The sequence below is a fragment of the Salvelinus fontinalis genome, unplaced genomic scaffold (genome assembly GCF_029448725.1).
Source record: "Salvelinus fontinalis isolate EN_2023a unplaced genomic scaffold, ASM2944872v1 scaffold_0083, whole genome shotgun sequence".
NCBI lineage: Eukaryota > Metazoa > Chordata > Actinopteri > Salmoniformes > Salmonidae > Salvelinus > Salvelinus fontinalis.
The window spans coordinates 372,479-390,381 of NW_026600292.1; the positions used below are offsets into that span (position 1 = coordinate 372,479).

At 40.5% G+C, this 17,903-nt stretch overlaps 1 protein-coding gene across 1 annotated transcript in view; it reads left to right on the top strand.

Annotated features, from left to right (window-relative positions):
* The first annotated feature begins 534 nt into the window (after window positions 1-534).
* LOC129842987 (sialoadhesin-like) overlaps window positions 535-17,903 on the top strand; it is a 59,586-nt gene continuing 42,217 nt past the window's right edge. Inside the window, exon 1 of the mRNA XM_055911709.1 lies at window positions 535-624. Coding sequence (XP_055767684.1) covers window positions 570-624 — 55 coding nt within the window. The 5' untranslated portion in view covers window positions 535-569. The remainder of the gene's footprint in view (window positions 625-17,903) is intronic.

Here is a 17,903-nt window from a genome sequence, read left to right on the forward strand (position 1 = left end):
GTGTGTGTGTGTGTGTGTGTATGTGAGTCACCCTCTGTTTATCCTGACAGCTTGGGGATAGGAGCTATTATTGAACCTGGTGGTCAGTCTTTAGGCTGCTGTACAGCTTGACGGACCTTAGAGGATTGAACATTTATCCTCCTATATTTGGGGTTCTGAGAATAAAACAGCTTCAGAACAATCAATATAGAAATATGTGTTTACAGTACTACAGATCTGTTCAATAAGTTATTGTTGTTGTTGTTGTTTATAATGATGATGATGACTATTGTATATATTAGGAATTTATTTTTGCAACATGTCAGTCTAAATAGACAGACGTAGACAGACATGCAACACATCACACACATTACATACATAGTGCAATAGACTTACAGACAGACAGTATTCACATAGACAACCATATAGCACAATACAACACAACACAATATGAGCCTGGTTCATTTTCAGTAATGAGGCCCGGTACCCCATTTACAGTTTATACTTCAATGTATCAGTTGGAGTTATTCACCAGCTATAGAGTGAGTTGTTGTTTATGTTTCTAAGACTGCAGGGTGGGAGATGCAACAATGTCCTTGAGAACAGCAGGAAGTGTGTTGGTGGTCTTTCTCTGGTCTGTAGCAGGTATGGTCTCATTCTAATCTTTTAGTTCTCTGTTTATCAATCTACAGACATTTCTAAAAGGATAAGAATCATAATGTTATTCTGGTGTGTTCTGTTAGGCATCTCCACTTCACTTTAAATAGTTACACCTCACTGAGTGATGCTTATCTGTGGTTTCCATTCACACTCAACTCAGCAACTATGGCAACAAAGTGTGGACAAACCTTACAGTCAGTGTGAGCCAAAAGACCTTGACTTAATTCTGATACCCTTTACATTGTGTGACTGTGTTTCAGTGGTACTGGGTCAGAATAGCAGGAGTGTGACCTACACCAAGAATAGTATCTGTACCTTGAAGGGGTCAACAGTGGATCTGTCCTGCTCTTACACATATCCCAGAGGTCATACAGTCACAACAACCAAGTGGTACAAATGGAATAGTTGGAGCTGGACTCAAATCCAAGATGAATATGAGGATCGTATAGAGTACCGTGGGAATAAGGAGAATGACTGCACCCTGAGAATCACAGACCTGAGAGAGGAGGATTCAACATCATATTACTTCTCATTTACAACAGGCTCATGGACATCTGGCTCAGCTGTCACTCTCTCTGTCACAGGTTCTGTAATCTGATATAAAGAGTATAGTTACTTCTAATGATTTATTACGTTTTCAATGAGAACCTTGGAATGGTGCTGACTGACAGACATTCTCCATTGTTCTTTATTCTGACATAAAGAGTATAGTTACCACTTCCATGCTTCTACACCTGCATTGCTTGCTGTTTGGGGTTTTAGGCTGGGTTTCTGTACAGCACTTTGATATATCAGCTGATGTAAGAAGGGCTATATAAATACATTTGAGTTGAAATTTGATTTCTAATGATATATTGCATTTTCAATGAGAACCTTGGAATGGTGCTGACTTACAGATGTTCTCCATTGTTGTTTCATAACAACAGATCTAAAGGTAACTGGGGGAATGTGGACAAGAGGGGAGTATAGGAAGACACTGACCTGTATCACCACCTGTACTCTGACTGACAACCCAACCTACATCTGGTACAAGAACGGACACAAAGTAAAGGAGGACACTTCCAGCCTGTACTCAGACTACTTTAGTGATGCAGACAGTTACTCCTGTGCTGTAAAAGGCCATGAGGATCTCCACTCTCCTGCAGTGTGTAAGTGTGGACTTTTACATACAACATTTGTTTCAGGTTGTCAGACAATCATTATTTAATTTGCTGTGAATGTGACGTCCACTTCTGCTTTAGTTGCGTATGCTTTGCCACACAGTGTTGAACGAGCTTCAAGATATATAATCAAATTCATGAAAATGCACTCAATGGATGAATTTACTTCTACCAGATACCTTTCATTACGTGTTTGCACTTGTACACCATTGCACTACTTCTTTGAGCACTGAAGAACCATGGAAAAAAAAAAGTTTAAAAACTACAAAGCTGAGGGGAAAGTCACTTCCTGGTTACTTTCACAGCATATAATTTAAACATTATATATATTTTTTTTTTCATTTATATTTGGAGGTATATTTGGATGCCCTGATTGGCGTCACTCGTTAGTCAGTATGTGTTAAAACTGTGCTGGCATGTGGGTTTTTTATTTTGTTTTTCCTCTTCTTGGGAAAATGTTGTGGGCGCTCGTGGTGGGCACTCGTGGTGGGCGCTCGTGGTGGGCGCCCATGTCTTTTTGGTTCCAGTTGTTGTTGCTAGTCAATTTTCAATGGACTCCCCCATGAGTGTCTTTCAGAACCCCTCCTAAAAACCCACTGGTCTCATTTTTGTAATTGTCAGTGACTCTTGTTAATTCCCCCTTTTGTTTGGGTGCCATTTTAGTTTTTTTTGCTGAGGAACGTAACAGCATAAGTGTATACAGTAGATATTGTAATTAAAGAATGTTATAAAGGTGTTATATTGTCTTGTATTTCAGGTCAGAACTGTTGGAGTGTGACTTACATCCATCAGAAGATCTGTGCTTTAAAGGGGTCAACAGTGGACATATCCTGCTCTTACACATATCCCAGTTATCATGAGATAAAAACAGCTTTCTGGTTTACTAAATGGTCTGATATGGATGCTGAAGATCTGAGCTCAGTGCCAGGCTATGAGGGTCATATAGAGTACCTTGGGGATGAGGAGAGTGACTGTACCCTGAGAATCACAGACCTGAGATTGAGTGACTCTGCTGTGTACAGGTTCAGATTGATAACATCTGGGGGAAAGTTTTCTGGCTCACCTGTCTCTCTGACTGTCACAGGTAATCTGTCACACATCTCACATCTATTACTGTAATTACCTTATTAAGGGCAGTCATACAGACATAATAGTGGTATGTGATTGAAAAATACAAAATCTAGTATTTCACATAAGAGGACATATTGCACACTGAACAAAAATATAAACACAACATGTAAGGTGTTTGTCCCGTGTTTCATGAGCTGAAATAAAATTTCCCAAAAATTTGCCATACGCACAAAATCCTTTTCTCTCAACTTTTGTGCACACATTTGTTTACATCCCTGTTAGTGAGAATTTCTCCTTGGCCAAGATAACTCATCCACTTGACAAGTGTGGCATATTAAGAAGCTGATTCAACAGCATGATCACAACACAGGTGCGCCTTGTGCTGGGGACAATTAAAGGCCACTCTAAAATGTGCAGTTTTGTCACACAACACAATCCCACGGATGTCTCAAGTTTTGAGGGAGTATGCAGCTGTCATGCTGACTGCAGGAATGGACACCAGAGCTGTTGCCAGAGAATGTAATGTTAATTTCTCTACCATAATTCACCTCCAACGTCGTTTTTGAGAATTTGTCAGTACGTCCAACCGGCCTCACAACCGCAGACCACGTGTATGGCCAAAAACAACACCCTGATCAACTCTATGCAAAGGAGATGTGTCACGCTGCATGAGGCAAATGGTGGTCATACCTACTGGTTTTCTGATTCACGCCCCTACCTTTTTTTTAAGGTATCTGTGACCAACAGATGCATTTCTGTATTCCGAATCATGTGAAATCCATAGATTAGGGCCTAAGGAGTTTATTGAAATTTCAAGGACTGATTACCTCATTTGAAATATAACTCAGTAAAATCTTTGAAATTGTTGCATGTGTGAAACAAGCATTTCGCTACACACAATCATTTCGCTACACTTGCATTAACATCTGCTAACCATGTGTTTGTGACTGACCGATAAAGGTTGATTTGATGTTGTGTTTATATTTTTCTTCAGTGTATTAAATAGATAAGAATATAAACAGAGTCATGTTGAATACTAACTTATATCACGGGTGACATGGCTGGATGTATGACGCATTAAACAGGCCAGTCATGTTCTTCCACACCGATCTCGAAAATTCATTTCTGTATGGACCTCACTTTGTGCACGGGGGGCATTGGAAAGGGTCTTCCTCAAACGGTTGCCACAAAGTTGGAAGCACAGAATCTTCTAGAATGTCATTGTATGCTGTAGCATTAAGATGTCCCTTCACTGGAACTAAAGGGCCTAGCCCGAACCATGAAAAACAGCCCAGACCATTATTCCTCCTCCACCAAACTTTACAGTTGGCACTATGCATTCGGGCAGGTAACGTTAATTTAGCTCATGAAACACTTTGCATGTTGCATTCATATTTCTGGTCAGTGTAGTTGAAACAGAGACATGAGAGAGACTTTGACTGTCATGTAGTATCTATATAATAGTTGAATCAGATCCAGGAGGGCAGTATGACATGGAGTTACTCTGTCACAGGTAATATTGTGTTAAATACTAGAGTAATTCAATACAAATGTGCCTCGTCTATCTACGGACTAACGTCATTTGTATTCTAACAAAATGAATAGTCTAGCTATTGTAGGCTAGTTCAACACATATCTTGATTTGTGTTTATTCAGTATAAGGGTCAGGATGATAGTCTGTACAGACTGTAATAGGAATGGCTTGCATCATTTCTTCAGAAGAGAACTCAGTAAATTCATACAGTTTTTCATGTGTTGTATTTCTCTCCAGATCTTCAGGTTAAGATTACAACTTCACTGTTTTCAAGCTGGGTGATTCTGACCTGTAGCACCACCTGTACTCTGACTGACAACCCCATCTACATCTGGTACAACAATGGACACAAAGTAAAGGAGGACACTTCCAGCCTGTACTCAGACTACATTAGTGATGCAGACAGTTACTCCTGTGCTGTAAAATACCATGATGATCTCCACTCTCCTGCAGTGTGTGAGTGTAGATTCAACTACAGTATTCCTCAGTAGGCTATATTCATTCATGTTGGTGAATTACACATCTGAAACACTCATCACACAGAAAGATCTGAAAAGAATACAGAAAACACTATATTGTCATGTTATTGTTTAATAAGGTGTCCGTGGTCAGAACTGTTGGAGTGTGACTTACCCCCATCAGGGAGTCTGTGCCTTGAAGGGGTCATCAGTGGACATATCCTCCACGTATGACAGTGGTGATGCTACGATCACATCATCACTCTGGTTTAGTCCGAAACAGGGTGCCAGCTGGAGGGATAAGTCGATACCTGAGGACCTAACCACAGACCCAGGGTATGCAGGTCGTGTGGAGTATGTTGGAGAGAAGGAGAGCGGTCGCTCCACCCTGAGAATCACAAATCTGAGAGAGGAGGACTCTGCTGAGTACAAGTTCATATTCAACACACAGACATCAAGATGGGGATACAGCTTCCCTGGAACAACTCTGACTGTCACAGGTAACACTGCACTCACAATCTTCAGGTGAATGTGACTCCTGCCTGGTGTTGTAACATGTTGGTAACTTTCCCAAAGTTCCCAGCTTTTCCAGAAATCCTGGTTGGAGGATTAATTCCTTCTGATTCTGGGATTATTCTGGAAAACATGGGGATTTTGGGAGAGTTACTAGAGTTTTGCAACCCTGTTCCTGCGACATTGTCAATGTATTATTTAATATTGATACAATGGCGACTTCGGCGATGTCATTTACAAAATTGCCTCCAACACTCTACTCAGCAAATTGGATGCAGTCTATCACAGTGCAATCCGTTTTGTCACCAAAGCCCCATATACTACCCACCACTGCGACCTGTATGCTCTCGTTGGCTGGCCCTCGCTTCATATTCGTCGCCAAACCCACTGGCACAAGGTCATCTATAGGTCTTTGCTAGGTAAAGCCCGGGATTATCTCAGCTCACTGGTCACCATAGCAGCACCCACCCGTAGCACACGCTCCAGCAGGTATCTTTCACTGGTCACCCCCAAAGCCAATTCCTACTTTGGCCGCCTTTCCTTCCAGGTCTCTACTGCCAATGACTGGAACGAACTACAAAAATCTCTGAAACTGGAAACACTTACAGTGGGGCAAAAAAGTATTTAGTCAGCCACCAATTGTGCAAGTTCTCCCACTTAAAAAGATGAGAGGCCTGTAATTTTCATCATAGGTACACTTCAACTATGACAGACAAAATGAGAAAAAAAATCCAGAAAATCACATTGTAGGATTTTTAATGAATTTATTTGCAAATTATGGTTGAAAATAAGTATTTGGTCAATAACAAAAGTTTATCTCAATACTTTGTTATATACCCTTTGTTGGCAATGACAGAGGTCAAACGTTTTCTGTAAGTCTTCACAAGGTTTTCACACACTGTTGCTCGTATTTTGGCCCATTCCTCCATGCAGATCTCCTCTAGAGCAGTGATGTTTTGGGGCTGTTGCTGGGCAACCCGGACTATCAACTCCTTCCAAAGATTTTCTATGGGGTTGAGATCTGGAGACTGGCTAGGCCACTCCAGGACCTTGAAATGCGAAGCCACTCCTTCGTTGCCCGGGCGGTGTGTTTGGGATCATTGTCATGCTGAAAGACCCAGCCACGATTCATCTTCAATGCCCTTGCTGATGGTAGGTTTTGTTACTTTGGTCCCAGCTCTCTGCAGGTCATTCACTAGGTCCCCCTGTGTGGTTCTGGGATTTTTGCTCACCGTTCTTGTGATCATTTTGACCCCACGGGGTGAGATCTTGCGTGGAGCCCCAGATCGAGGGAGATTATCAGTGGTCTTGTATGTCTTCCATTTCCTAATAATTGCTCCCACAGTTGATTTCTTCAAACCAAGCTGCTTACCTATTGCAGATTCAGTCTTCCCAGCCTGGTGCAGGTCTACAATTTTGTTTCTGGTGTCCTTTGACAGCTCTTTGGTCTTGGCCATAGTGGAGTTTGGAGTGTGACTGTTTGAGGTTGTGGACAGGTGTCTTTTATACTGATAACAAGTTCAAACAGGTGCCATTAATACAGGTAACGAGAGGAGGACAGAGGAGCCTCTTAAAGAAGAAGTTACAGGTCTGTGAGAGCCAGAAATCTTGCTTGTTTGTAGGTGACCAAATACTTATTTTCCACCATAATTTGCAAATAAAATCATTAAAAACCCTACAATGTGATTTTCTGGATTTTTTTTTCTCATTTTGTCTGTCATAGTTGAAGTGTACCAATGATGAAAATTACAGGCCTCTCTCATCTTTTTAAGTGGGAGAACTTGCACAATTGGTGGCTGACTAAATACTTTTTTGCCCCACTGTATGTCCCTCACTAACCTTAAGCACCAGATGTCAGAGCAGCTCACACATCACTGCACCTGTACATAGCCCACCTGTAGCCCATCCAACTACCTCATCCCTATACTGTTATTTATTTATTTCACTCCTTTGCACACCAGTATCTCTACTTGCACATTCATCTTCTGCACATCTATCACTCCAGTGTTTAATTGCTATATTGTAATTATTTTGCCACTATGGCCTATTTATTGCCTTACCTCCCTTATCTTACCTCATTTGCATACACTGTATATATACTTTTTCTATTGTGTTATTGACTGTATGTTTGTTTATTCCATGTGTAACTGTGTTGTTTGTGTCGCACTGCTTTGCTTTATCTTGGCCAGGTCGCAGTTGTAAATGAGAACTTGTTCTCAACTAGTCTACCTGGTTAAATAAAGGTGAAATATAAAATACATTTAAAAATGGGAACCATCTGTGTAGGAAAGTCTTTGTTTATTGTAATAGAGATCAGGTGAATCCGGGTTTAATTATGTTTTTTATTCCAGGTCTTCAGGTGCGGATTAAGGGTCCAACCAACATCATAGAGGGAAAGTGTCTTTGTCTGTTCTGTGAGTCCATATGCTTTCTGCAGGACAACCCCTCTTACATCTGGTACAAGAACGGACAACGTCTGATCAGACATGAGACTAAGTACCTGTACCTGAAGTCAGTCAGCAGTGAGGATACAGGCAGATACTCCTGTGCTGTAGAAAACTATGAGGATCTCCACTCTCCTGAAGAGACTCTCACTGTCACATGTGAGTATGTGGGATATAATTCTAGAACTACACACTGAGTATACAAAACATTAAGAACACCTGCTTTTTCCATGACATAGACCAGGGTTCCACAACTGGAGGTCCGCGGGCTGAATTTGACCTGCGGGTGGTTTTATTTGGCCCCCCGCAAGTTTTCTGAGCAAGGTAAGGGAACACATTGTTGCATTATACTATGTGTACTCTTACCTTTTCTGTCATCCTCTTTACCAGATAAACCAAGGAGCACCTCAGTGTCAGTCTGTCCCTCTGGTGGAATAGTGGAGGGCAGTTCAGTGACTCTGACCTGCAGCAGTGATGCCAACCCACCTGTGGACAAATACACCTGGTACAAGAAGAACGTAACCTCACCAAAAGCATCAGGACAGAGTTACAGCATCACTAACATCAGCTCTGAGGACAGAGGAGAATACTACTGTGAGGCCCAGAAGGAAGTTGGAGCCAAAATATCCAAGCTTGTTTATGTAAATGTTTTATGTAAGTATTGCATTTCATCTCCATTTTCTACGCTATTTTACTTTAATTGTGATTCGACAGATATATTTTCTGAACTCAAACGGCAAGTATTGTGACGCACTTTTCTATCAGATAAACCAAGGAGCACCTCAGTGTCAGTCAGTCCCTCTGGTGAAATAGTGGAGGACAGTTCAGTGACTCTGACCTGCAGCAGTGATGCCAACCCACCTGTGGACAAATACACCTGGTACAAGAAGAACGTAACCTCACCAAAAGCATCAGGACAGAGTTACAGCATCACTAACATCAGCTCTGAGGACAGAGAAGAATACTACTGTGAGGCTGAGAATAAATATGGACGTCTCAACTCTTCTTCTGTGTTTTTGGACGTTCCGTGTAAGTACACCTTCTCTTCCTCTATTCATTGATAATCACACAGGTCAACAACCATAAATAATAGTTAGCAATGTGAGACACTTATCATACCGTATGACATAGAATTAAATAAATATTGTTTCATTTTGTTCCTCCCTGGTTTCCCCTATATCTCCACCATGCATTTATAACCTCATGATACTACAGCAGTGTTTCCCTGGTTTCCTCTATGTCATATCTCCACCGTGCATTTATAACCTTATGATACTAGAGCAGTGTTTCCCTGGTTTCCTCTATGTCATATCTCCACCGTGCATTTATAACCTCATGATACTACAGCAGTGTTTCCCTGGTTTCCTCTATGTCATATCTCCACCATGCATTTATAACCCCATGATACTACAGCAGTGTTTCCCTGGTTTCCTCTATGTCATATCTCCATCATGCATTTATAATCTCATGATACTAGAGCAGTGTTTCCCTGGGTTCCTCTATGTCATATCTCCATCATGCATTTATAACCTCATGATACTAGAGCAGTGTTTCCCTGGTTTCCTCTATGTCATATCTCCATCATGCATTTATAACCTCATGATACTACAGCAGTGTTTCCCTGGTTTCCTCTATGTCATATCTCCACCATGCATTTATAACCTCAAGATCCTGCAGCAGTGTTTCCCTGGTTTCCTCTATGTCATATCTCCACCATGCATTTATAACCTCATGATACTACAGCAGTGTTTCCCTGGTTTCCTCTATGTCATATCTCCATCATGCATTTATAACCTCAAGATCCTGCAGCAGTGTTTCCCTGGGTTCCTGTGGTGGGGGTGGGGGCTGTCCTGACTGCTGGAGCTCTTCTTGTCACCATCTACTGCTATATGAAGAGGTGAGACAGCCATTTACATCTACTGTATTAGTAACATATCAACTTCCACTAGAGGTCAGTAGAGAGCAGAACTCACTCTGTCCCTCTTTACAGGAGATCCACAGGAGGAAGTGATGCCACAGCAGACACACAGGTAATAATGTCAACAACCAAAGTTATTTCAATCCCAATACCACAGACATAGACAGTAAGTGAATGGATTCATGTATTTGTGTTTTATGCAGTATTGAGTGTTTGTGTTTCTGTGTCTCCCTCCACAGAGTGCCCATCCTGATCCTAACAGTGACACTTACACAGCTCTGAACATGAAGACCAGGTCACCAGAGTATGACACCCTGGCAGTAAGTCTCTTATAACGCAGTCTGTGTGTCCGTGTACATAAAAGTGTTAGAGGGAGTGGTTTGTAAAGTGCTCATTCAATGTGTCTTCTTTCAGAATGTGAGAGACTTCGCAGTGACACAGCCCCTCAGATAGATGCTGAGCCCTCCGATTATGAGAACTTAAGAGAACCACCACAGAACCTGAACTGAAGAGAACCACCACAGAACCTGGACCGAAGAGAACCACCACAGAACCTGGACTGAACAAAACCACCACAGAACCTGGACTGTAGAGAACCAAAACAGAACCTGGACTGAACAAAACCACCACAGAACCTGGACTGTAGAGAACCAAAACAGAACCTGGGCTGAACAAAACCACCACAGAACCTGGACTGTAGAGAACCAAAACAGAAGCTGGACTGAAGGAAACCACCACAGAACCTGGACTGAAGAGAACCAAAACAAACCTGGACTGAAGAGAACCAAAACAGAACTTGGACTGAAGAGCTACAGCATCAAACCAAAGCTAGGCCTCACACCTCTGTTCTCCTGCTATCATATTGCTATCATATTGTTATGCTATCCAGAATGTTTTCCATAGCTTTAACTTTTGAGTAAATTTGGAGTTGAATTCTCTTTCCTTGTAGTGATAATTAAGTATATTGATGATAAATAAGAATGACTGTGGTTCTGCTCTTTTCCTGTGGGGTTTGGCCATTTAGAGATTTTTTTATTACATAATGTACTTTTCTCAGTGACTGGTATTGATAACATTGACAACAGCTTTTTAATGTGTAAAGTCTCGGACCAAGTTTATCTTGATGTGTTGAAATGATGTACTTTGTATTGCTGTCAGACATTATTGAGCAATGGCAATAATGAGAAGGAGAAGTTACACCATAATCACACTTTTTTTTACATACAATTATGAATTATTACCTAATTTAGATAAAGTATGATTCAGTGTAATTTATGCATCATGTTGTAAATAAGCTCAAAGATTAAGACAATTCATACAAAAAAAAAATATTTTAAATGTTGCAGGTTAGCCTGTCATTCAAAAAAATTTAGAATAAAGATTTTAAACGTATTCCACAGTTATTATAATATTGTATGACATAATGGCTGTCAAGCATGTAAATGTGGCCGCGTTCGACATTGCAGCCGACTTTAAAGGCGAGTGGAGACTGACTGATCTACAAATAATCTGAGGTAGTTATTTATCATGCAAGGTGATTTGTAGATCAGTCAGTCAGTCAGAATTTACCCGTCACAAGTCACAGTTTTGATGCTCTTGAACACAGCCTGTGTGAATGAGGAAGGAAGCCATCTCTGAATTAGCATCTTGGTACCTGACATAGAGTTGGATAGAGGGCACAGCTTTGCATCTTTTCATGATGGGTTCTGTGACAATATCGGCAGTGCAATTGAGGGCTCTCTGTATTTTAAAGTTGTCAATTTCTTCTTCTTCAACCTCCATGATTTAATGACAGTCGATAAACAAACTGAAAGGATGCATACAATGGTATGCCCATGCTTAAACAGCCTTTGTAGCTAGTGTGCCTTTTATCCAACTCTATGGTCTTTCACTACTTCAAAGTTGTGTCAACCACAGACCTCATACCTCACAGTCAGTGTCTGTTTCCTCAGACTGACAGATAGTTCATTACAAGACCTCTCTCCCCTTCACTCTGTAAGTATGCTTGACAATATCTTAAAATATGTATATTTTATTATTTGTCTATAGCCATGAACCAAATTCCTCTGTTATGGGCATGGCGATGCTATAGGAAATGATGTTGTTTTGTTTTTCTGTTATGTACAGTTTACTCTGTAGATGTATTTTGCATATGCATCTGATTGGGAGATATACTGTATAAGTGGTTTCATGTATCAGACTTTTGCATGTTATTGTGAGGGTTCTGAGAGTAGTAGACTATAGTGGAGAGGTTTGCATGTTATTATGAGGGTTCTGAGAGTAGTAGACTATAGTGGAGAGGTTTGCATGTTATTGTGAGGGTTCTGAGAGTAGTAGATTATAGTGGAGAGGTTTGCATGTTATTGTGAGGGTTCTGAGAGTAGTAGATTACAGTGGAGAGGTTTGCATGTTATTGTGAGGGTTCTGAGAGTAGTAGATTATAGTGGAGAGGTTTGCATGTTATTGTGAGGGTTCTGAGAGTAATAGATTATAGTGGAGAGGTTTGCATGTTATTGTGAGGGTTCTGAGAGTAGTAGACTATAGTGGAGAGGTTTGCATGTTATTGTGAGGGTTCTGAGAGTAGTAGACTATAGTGGAGAGATTTGCGTGTTATTGTGAGGGTTCTGAGAGTAGTAGATTATAGTGGAGAGGTTTGCATGTTATTGTGAGGGTTCTCACAGTAGTAGACTATAGTGGAGAGGTTTGCATGTTATTGTGAGGGTTCTGAGAATAGTAGACTATAGTGGAGAGGTTTGCATGTTATTGTGAGGGTTCTGAGAGTAGTAGATTATAGTGGAGAGGTTTGCATGTTATTGTGAGGGTTCTGAGAGTAGTAGATTATAGTGGAGAGGTTTGCATGTTATTGTGAGGGTTCTGAGAGTAATAGATTATAGTGGAGAGGTTTGCATGTTATTGTGAGGGTTCTGAGAGTAGTAGATTATAGTGGAGAGGTTTGCATGTTATTGTGAGGGTTCTCACAGTAGTAGACTATAGTGGAGAGGTTTGCATGTTATTGTGAGGGTTCTGAGAGTAGTAGATTATAGTGGAGAGGTTTGCATGTTATTGTGAGGGTTCTGAGAGTAGTAGATTATAGTGGAGAGGGTTGCATGTTATTGTGAGGGTTCTGAGAGTAGTAGATTATAGTGGAGAGGGTTGCATGTTATTGTGAGGGTTCAGAGAGTAGTAGACTATAGTGGAGAGGTTTGCATGTTATTGTGAGGGTTCTGAGAGTAGTAGACTATAGTGGAGAGGTTTGCATGTTATTGTGAGGGTTCTGAGAGTAGTAGATTATAGTGGAGAGGTTTGCATGTTATTGTGAGGGTTCTGAGAGTAGTAGATTATAGTGGAGAGGTTTGCATGTTATTGTGAGGGTTCTGAGAGTAGTAGATTATAGTGGAGAGGTTTGCATGTTATTGTGAGGGTTCTGAGAATAGTAGATTATAGTGGAGACGTTTGCATGTTATTGTGAGGGTTCTGACAGTAGTAGATTATAGTGGAGAGGTTTGCATGTTATTGTGAGGGTTCTGAGAGTAGTAGATTATAGTGGAGAGGTTTGCATGTTATTGTGAGGGTTCTGAGAGTAGTAGATTATAGTGGAGAGGTTTGCATGTTATTGTGAGGGTTCTGACAGTAGTAGATTATAGTGGAGAGGTTTGCATGTTATTGTGAGGGTTCTGAGAGTAGTAGACTATAGTGGAGAGGTTTGCATGTTATTGTGAGGGTTCTGAGAGTAGTAGATTATAGTGGAGAGGTTTGCATGTTATTGTGAGGGTTCTGATAGGGGTAGATTGTAGTGGAGAGGTTTGCATGTTATTGTGAGGGTTCTGAGAGTAGTAGATTATAGTGGAGAGGTTTGCATGTTATTGTGAGGGTTCTGAGAGTAGTAGATTACAGTGGAGAGGTTTGCATGTTATTGTGAGGGTTCTGAGAGTAATAGACTATAGTGGATACTTTTTTTGAACATTTGATTGTGAGATATATCCTGTACATGTTGCTTGTAATATTTTTGCCTGCTAAATGTGAGCCTAAAAAGGTAAGACTCTCACATACACGTGTCGGTTTGAGAGGAATAGATTATAGTGTGGACATTTTTGAAAATGATCTAAAGTAAGAGTGACAGTAAGAGTAAGAGTGATTGAGTGAATGTTTCGTAACAGGTTTAGGAGTAGTATTAACATGAGACAGTGATGGTGGGATGTGTTTAGGAGTAGTATTAACATGAGACAGGGATGGTGAGTTGTCTTTAGGAGTAGTGTTAACATGAGACACAGTGATGGTGGGTTGTGTTTAGGAGTAGTGTTAAGGTGGGTTGTGGTTTTGATGGTTTAGATCACACTCAGCATCACTTTCCTGTTCTACCTTCCTGTCCTATATAAACCTATTACAGGCCTCCTGAATCATATCAGAGTTCTTTACACAAAGAGATTCTATTAAATTACTAGTTATTAGTGCTAATATGAAATTATATACTTCGTTATATGGACATGATATGCACTTTATATGCCCTTTACAGTATCTGGACAGTATGCTACATTAGACAATATGGACAACAGGCAACATTAGACTCTATAAGGATAACAAGCTACATTAGACTATATATGGATAACAGGCTACATTAGACTATATATGGATAACAGGCTACATTTGACTATATATGGATAACAGGCTACATTAGACTATATATGGATAACAGGCTACATTCGACTATATATGGATAACAGGCTACATTAGACTATATATGGATAACAGGCTACATTAGACTATATATGGATAACAGGCTACATTAGACTATAAATGGATAACAGGCTACATTAGACTATATTTGGATAACAGGCTACATTAGACTATAAATGGATAACAGGCTACATTAGACTATATATGGATAACAGGCTACATTAGACTATATATGGATAACAGGCTACATTAGACTATATATGGACAACAGCTACATTAGACTATATATGGATAACAGGCTACATTAGACTATATATGGATAACAGGCTACATTAGACTATATATGGATAGCAGGCTACATTAGACTATATATGGACAACAGCTACATTAGACTATATATGGATAACAGGCTACATTAGATTATATATGGATAACAGGCTACATTAGACTATACAGTATATGGACAGCAGCAGTCAATACAGCAGGTTATGATGATGATGATACTGATTCCTCTGTTAACTAATGCTACTACCAGTACTGAACACAAGGGTCAACAGTGTAACATAATATGATAGTGACATGTTGTAATACTACAGACATCAGTGTTTGTGTGATTAAATATGACTTAGTCAAGTAGACAGTGTTGTGTTTCACCATTCTATCTGATGTAATGTCAGTTTGTAATGTTGTTATTAGTCCAACATTAATGAGGACATTATTATTAGGATGGTGCAGTAATGTTGAGATGCCAGTAGGGAGAACTCTAGTCTAGAACACTGCAGTAATGTTGAGATGCCAGTAGGGAGAACTCTACTCTAGAACACTGCAGTAATGTTGAGATGCCAGTAGGGAGAACTCTAGTCTAGAACACTGGAACCTTCAGTACCACTTTGATGCAGCTGATGAGGAGTGTAAATTGAATGTGTTTGTAGAATAGATTGAATGACATCATGGAACTGACCAAATGTAAATGGGACTTTGACCTGTTCCATGTAGAACTCAGAGGGACAAGGCAACACATTCTAAGATATTATAAACATTCCATAAAGAATAGTCAACATATTGTTAACATGGTTCTGTATTTAAATAAAAGTGAAAATGGGGGACATTTTGTCCATTTTACAAATATAGGACCCCCTCTATTACAGTAATCTTCATTTTCTGACATGCTGTTTGATCGTCATGCATGTTGATGTCTTAAAGAGGAAGGAAGGATAGTTCTGAATCATCTACTTCTGTCCTGACTACATAAATGTGTATCAACCACAGAACTGACACTTACTAGCAGTTCCCACTCACTACCAGTCAGTTGACTCTCTGTACAAGACCTCTCCCCTTCACTTCACTCTGTCAGTACTCTTGACAATATCTTGAAATATAGTTTGGGGTTATTTGTTTTTAGTAATAAGTCATATACTTGAGGGTAATGTATCATTTTACTTCTTGTTATGTTTTGAGCTGTGTTTTGGTTGTTATATCAGGGCCAGTATTCATAAAGTGTCTCAGTGTAGGAGTGTTGATCTACATAGTGATGAGATGATTAACCAGGGTAAAATAGACATGCAGACAAACATTGTAACAGTGCAGTGTGTGTGTGTGTGTGTGTGTGTGTGTGTGTGTGTGTGTGTGTGTGTGTGTGTGTGTGTGTGTGTGAGAGTCACTTGCTGTTTATCCTCACAGCTTGGTGATAGGAGCTATCCTTGAACCTGGTGATCAGTCTCTAGGCTGCCGTACAGCTTGATGGACCGTAGAGGATTGAACATTTGTCCTCCTATATTTGGGGTTCTGAGAATAAAACAACTTCAGAACAATCAATATGTGTTTACAGTTCTACACATCTGTTCAATAAGTTGTTGTTGTTGATGATGATGTTGTTTACGATAATGATGTTCAATAACTGATTGTTGTTGTTGTTTATAATGATGATGACTTTATTGTATCCATAAGGAAATTATTTTTGCATCATATATCATGTCATCTTAAATAGACAGATGTAGACAGACATGCAACACACATTACATACAGACTTAACATAGCCTAATACATGAGCCTGGTTCATTTTCAGTAATGAGGCCCTGTACCCCATGTACAGTTTCGACTTCAATGTATCAGGTGGAGTTATTCACCAGCTATAGAGTGAGTTGTTGTTTATGTTTCTAAGACTGCAGGGTGGGAGATGCAACAATGGCCTTGAGAACAGCAGGAAGTGTGTTGGTGGTCTTTCTCTCTCTTGTGTTGGTGGTCTCATTCTTATCTTTCAGTTGCTCTGTTTACAGAGCCTGGACTCGAACCAGGATCTCTAGCTGTACAGGTAGCAACTGTGATGCAGTGCCTTAGACCACTGCACCACTCGGGAGACCTGGACCAAGTTTCTCCTGATTGGTTTAATGATGATTTACTTTGTATTGCTGTCAGACATTATTCCACATGTTATATTATGACAATGAAGACATGAGTGAATTATTAATACATTGATTCATGACTATTTCCACTTTGATGTTGTTTCTTGTATTTCTGCCTATTGGACACATGATGGCGACATTGAACCACGTAGCCAATGAGTGTCTCGGCTGTAGGCTAGTCAGACCTACTACATTACTGTCAGGATATAAACTGTCATAGATCAACACCCAGCACTGTTCATCACCACACACACACACACCCACACACACACACACACACACAGAGGCAGTGTTAACTGAGGTGTCATTTCAGGTGTCGAGTTCAGACCCTGTGAAGAGGAAGAGAGTCTCACTAACAGGGGACATTAACACAATTGTCTCAGAATGATTATTTCTATTCACTGAAATGACCCCAGTTTAACACTGTATCTGTATTTTCCTCCAGAGAAGGGTTTTCAGTTGTTTTAGCAGGGCCACTACTCTCGGGCTGTGGACATGTTCTCTGAGTCTATACACTGTTACCCCAAAGACCACAGATACACCTTAAAGCTTGACCTCTAACCTATGACCCCCAAACACCACAGATACACAACACAAAATTCTACTGTACTCCCACCAAACTCTCTCTATCTCTCTCTGTCGCTCTCTCGCTCCCTCTCTTTCCATCTCTCCCCACTTTCTCTCTATTCCTTTTCTCTCTCTTCCTTTTCGCTCTCTCTCTCTCTCTCTCTCTCTCTCTCTTTCTCTCTGGTTCTTTGTGAATAATTGATACATCTACAGGTGTTCGGAGATCTACTCCTCAGACTTATCAGATGCTCAGAAGTCCATCCATCATGCTCCTGATTGGCCAAAGGGATACTTCCACCAATGGAGTGTACTAATAGGTTTGAAGGTCACTATCTGAGCTTTCTACTGTAAACGTGGACATTGCTCAGTGTGTGTGTGTCTGTCTGTCAGAAATCTGACTCTCTCTCCATCCCCACCTCCCTCCTCCCCTCTTCTCTCCAGCGGTATGGTGAGGCAGACAGGGCCATGTAACACAGTGGAGTCTCCTCAGAGGAGGACGGGGAGGACCATCCTCCTTAGTGAT